The 4,574-nt window shown below is 40.1% G+C and overlaps 1 protein-coding gene across 1 annotated transcript; it reads right to left on the reverse strand.

Moving 5' to 3' along the window:
• Positions 1-103: 103 nt before the first annotated feature.
• Positions 104-4,196, reverse strand: LOC110979581 (large ribosomal subunit protein mL53-like). Its single transcript, XM_022235523.2, has 3 exons — positions 3,985-4,196; positions 2,091-2,203; positions 104-1,881 (listed from the first exon to the last, which is right to left on the reverse strand). The coding sequence occupies exons 1-3, from the start codon at positions 4,074-4,076 to the stop codon at positions 1,760-1,762; spliced, it is 327 nt and encodes a 108-aa protein (XP_022091215.2). The 5' UTR covers positions 4,077-4,196; the 3' UTR covers positions 104-1,759.
• Between the last annotated feature and the right edge of the window lie 378 nt (positions 4,197-4,574).

Below are 4,574 nucleotides of genomic sequence, written 5' to 3' on the forward strand. Positions count from 1 at the left end.
TTTCCAGCAGTCAGCTGATTGTGAACTTTATGTGCAAAATAAATATGACACAATAACCATGACAACTAGTCCAACAAACAGCACTAACTCATCACAAAGGACATCCTATTCACTTTTTATTGAGAACAAACGATGGTTTTCATGACAGGCTAATGGAGACTCTCTGCAGGCAATATAATATGATCACAATATTGTTGCCCATTAAATGCATGGGCAGCAAATAGATCTGCCAAAGTGTTTTAATACCAACCACTCATTAAAAGGCCCTCACTGAGACACTTGCCAAATTCAATTTTAAGCCAAGCATATTTAATTAAAAAGTTTTTATGGATTTGCCACACTAGTGACACAATCATCTTTGAAATGATCAGTTTCAGTGACAGAAATCATGGGTCTCCATGACAGATTTACAAGCAGTACACCATCTGAATTATTCTTTCTTTTCACTTAATTACAGACCTGCTACAGGATACTAGATAGGGTGGGCTTAATAACCTTAAATATCAACAATTTCCCCCTCCTCCACTTCTTCCTAAACCAACCCCCGTCCCATCTTTTCTTAGCCCCAAATCCCCCATCAATGCTTCTAACTCCATGATACGTATAAAGAACCATTTCAGATGCCTGTTAGCGCACAAATTCCCTTGTAGACTTTTCTAGAATTACCGCCCCCCATGTTCATATAAAATTATTCAAAGGGCAAAGCGACACTTTGTTACAACACAAGTCAATTGCAAAGCCAAAGTCCCCAGGAATACAAATAAGGAGGCGTCCTGTAAAATGGCTAGTCTCACTCTCGACAGTTGAAAGATACATGTACAGGGGCGTGATTAGGCAACCGGAACCCTGAACTACTTTGCGACTTGGTTATGCCTCTGTGACGTCATTATTCCGACCAAACGAGAACTGAAGGTTAGAGTTGGTTATGCCCTAGTTCAAAATGGTGAAAAATGAACAGAATATTGTTTTCGTTCCTCAAATAAGTGAATTATACATTTCAAATTTTGTTGGTACATGCAGCGAATCAAAGAGATACATTCCTCTAGAATGCACACGAAAAGAAAGCAGCACTGGTGAGAAACACCCCAAATATTGAGTGAAAATGATGCTCCTTAACATGAACTGATTGTGTCTGGTTCTTTGTTTGTATGGACAAAGCTGAACATCTTCCTGGCTATTGCTCTGATGTCACAAACATATTTCTGGTCGGGGGTCGCCAAAACACGGCAAAGCTATCACAAGACTACAACTTGCTTTCCGTCCATCTAATTGTATATGTAATAAAACTTGCACTCTCCAATGTACTGGTACACACATCTGATTCCTAGACCATAGTTTCACTTCCAGCGTTACTTGAAGACTCATAAATTGATGGGGATCTTGGATGATGAGACCTTTGGTCTTGTTGCTGCTCCATTTTCCATTACCTTGGTAACAGGAACATTAAACTGTCTCATGGGTGACTTGAAGATGACATAAGCTCAAAATGAAGTCGAAGCTTTGAGACAAATTGAATACCTTACTAAAAGCAAGGCCCAACTCCACCATTTTGGCCTAGTAGACTTACATGTAATTGATTTCCTTTGCAACTCCGTCAAAAATATTCAGTTTTTTCTTTTGAACTTAATAAAGGTTTTGTTGGAGTTGGGCCCTTCTTCCACTTAGGTACTCAATTGAGATTTGAGAAATGGCTCATGCACCAATGCAACGTGATAATGTGGGTCTGGTGACCAAGTAAAGTTCCTGGGTACTATAGGTGCTACCCTTCCGTACCAGACTGTTCAAGCGCCTTCTCACGCTCCAGATTCAAGGCTGCAAACCTCTGAAGCATCTCTGTGGAGCTCAGGTACCTACTCTTGAAGATCAGTTGTTTTCCGTTATCTGATTGGGGGAAACATAAATGAATCAGTCACTTTCACCATGAGCCAAAAGGTTGTAAGATGAAATGTAGACTACGGGATTGAAAACTAGGGATTATGTAAAAAAAGGCAAAATCTTTACTTGAATTTTTGGGTCTGATCAACAAGTTTCCAACAAAAATGTACTGGGCATTGCAAATGTATGGACTGCCTGAAAAAATCTTTGCTCACCAAATAATACTGTGACTGAAGGAGGCGATCCGTCGTTTTTCACCTTGGTTTTCACAGAACATTTGAGATTGGTTTGCCTCACGGAAGAGCTCCCCACTCTACTCTGGAATTGTCTGCATTAAAGAAAGGTCAAGTTAATGGCACAAATGTTGGGTGCAACAATTGCTTTGGAGAACTGGATTTGGCAATTTTGTTCAAGACTTGCAAACAGCACACAGTAATTAACAAATACAGCAAATCCACTGATTACACTGAATCTAGGATTCACCTTTTCACCCCTTAAGTTTATAGAATTACTGCTTAGCTGTAGCATCTGTCCCAACTATGGTTGGGAGTCTTGGGACCATGCCAGTGTGTGCCATGCCATAGCATGTGTTACTGGTGCTAGCAGGATTTAGTTTTTATTTGTTATGGATGAAATAGTGCCATACTCTCATATTTGGGATGAACTCTGTTGGGAGAGAGCCACAAAAACTTGGCGAAGGTTGAGAAATTTGCTATAGAATTTTGCCGCATGATGTAGTTGAGCCAACCAAACTAGTGTTACAGTAACATCTATCAATAACTAAAATATGATAACATCTACAATCCAATTAGTCTGCCTCTCTCCTGAAGGTATTCTTGTCAATCTCTGTGGTGGAGGATTCAGGAGAAATGTTTTACCAAGTACCAAGTGCCAGTTTGAACCCAAGATGGCGAACTTCACATTGAATACGCGTAAAACATTGTAATTGCATGGGTGCCATTTAACAATGTTTGAGCAATCGATGTGCCTGCGCAATGTACATTAATGCAAAGGTGCAGGCGCCGTGGCAGGCACGTGCACCTGGTGAGCCTACGCCTAAGCATTACCATAAACTGCGCAGGCGTATCGCTTGCTCAAATGGCGCCCAAGGTAATTACACCCTTTGGGCAGAGTTATCCATCTTGCGCCTTCGGTTATACGATCTTTGGTTTGAACCATACCAACTGCAATTGGGATTGATACCATACAAATACTGAAGTCCCCTGACATGATGCATATTTTGACATTTCTCTCGACTTTCCACTTGCAGTGTTTATTACATGTTACCAAACATCTTTGTTGAAAAATGTCAAATTCATTCACTTAAAAACCTGGCAGTATTGCCTTTACGCTGTGGAGAATTATCAGGTTCCAATTTTTGGGTGCATTGAGTTTGTTGTGCACTTTGAAAAAGGGAAAAATCAGGCCCAAACAGAATTTCTTTGAAACTTAAAGCAGGTACAGCAGGTAGGTAAAGCAGGTAGGGCCTATGTAAACTCCAGAGTTTTCAATGAGAATGTCGAGAGCTTGCTGAAATTTCATTTATGAAATGATGAAGTAAAATATTAATCTAACAAAGTAACATGTAGGTAAATAAATACATGTACATGCAATACTTACATGTAGACTGTAGTAATACTAACAAACTATGGTTTCTTTAGGTTGTTGAAGCGTATTAAAAACAAACTCACTCGTGTTTTGGAAAGAATGTTGCACCCTGACATGCCTGATGAACTCCATTCATCACTCACATGTTATGCATGACCACTTCAGACTTCAGTGGTTGTGTGCAAAGTCAATGAAGAGTCAAGAAAATTTTCCAAGTAGGCCTAGGCATGCTAGGCCTATGACAAAATCTGAAATGTTTGTCAGTACCAGATTCATGTCTTTTCACCATTAGTGCAATGACATGAATGACCAACCTTTTGGAGATGAACTGAGGAAAGAAAGATTCGCAGGATGCAATGTGGCAACATCACAAACGTTCTTTCGGCAAGATCAGGATGCATGATGTTACTTTTTGTTAGGCTTAGGCTGTGGTATAACCATGGAAACCTCCATGGTACATGTATGAACATGAAGTTATTCCGGCATGTTTGTAAGGCCTACCTTGCAGACGCCACATTTGCCTGCCAAGGGCAGAATTCTACAAGGATACTCTTGACAAATTTCAGATGTATACCTTTGATAATCGTGGGCATTATGTTAAGGTTTCAAAAGCAACACGATTTATCCAAACCAGTGCTTAGTCAACTTTTGCCTCTACACATACACAACATGCCTCCAACCTTTGTTGTATGACCACCAATTGGTAAGAGCGCCACCACGAGGCGATTACTCGTCAGGCAATCATAGATTCCTTGTGGAATTGTAAGGGCAAGAGAAGATCTTCTCTTTTACGTATTTGTAGCATCCATACATTTGTCTATCTTCCATACTGATGCACACTTACTATTTTCTATGCAGAGATTTTTTTTAAGAATTGGGTTTCCTGTTAATAAGAACCACTTTTTAGACCGACATTGTGTACGAGAACAATATTTGGAACAGCCCAGGCCTACCCTTTTTCAAGTGAAAGAGGAGTCTGCTTATTGGACAGAGATATCCCGTTCCGAAAGAATTTCCAAATTAATGGCCAATCACGGAGTAGCTTAGTGCAATTGAATAATCTCGCCCTGCCGTGGCATCCGTGCATTTTA

This window comes from Acanthaster planci, linkage group LG02 (genome assembly GCF_054643075.1).
Source record: "Acanthaster planci isolate LZ-2023a linkage group LG02, COTS_SCS, whole genome shotgun sequence".
NCBI classification, from domain to species: Eukaryota; Metazoa; Echinodermata; class Asteroidea; order Valvatida; family Acanthasteridae; genus Acanthaster; species Acanthaster planci.

Bases quoted from the DNA above. Each gene is read 5' to 3' on its own strand.
- LOC110979581 (XM_022235523.2), bottom strand. From the start codon at position 4,076: ATGCCCACGATTATCAAAGGTATACATCTGAAATTTGTCAAGAGTATC. The intron at 2,204-3,984 runs GTAGGCCTTACA...TCTTTAATGCAG, and splicing joins GCAAATGTGGCGTCTGCAAG to ACAATTCCAGAGTAGAGTGG. The intron at 1,882-2,090 runs GTGAGCAAAGAT...TCCCCCAATCAG, and splicing joins TTCAGTCACAGTATTATTTG to ATAACGGAAAACAACTGATC.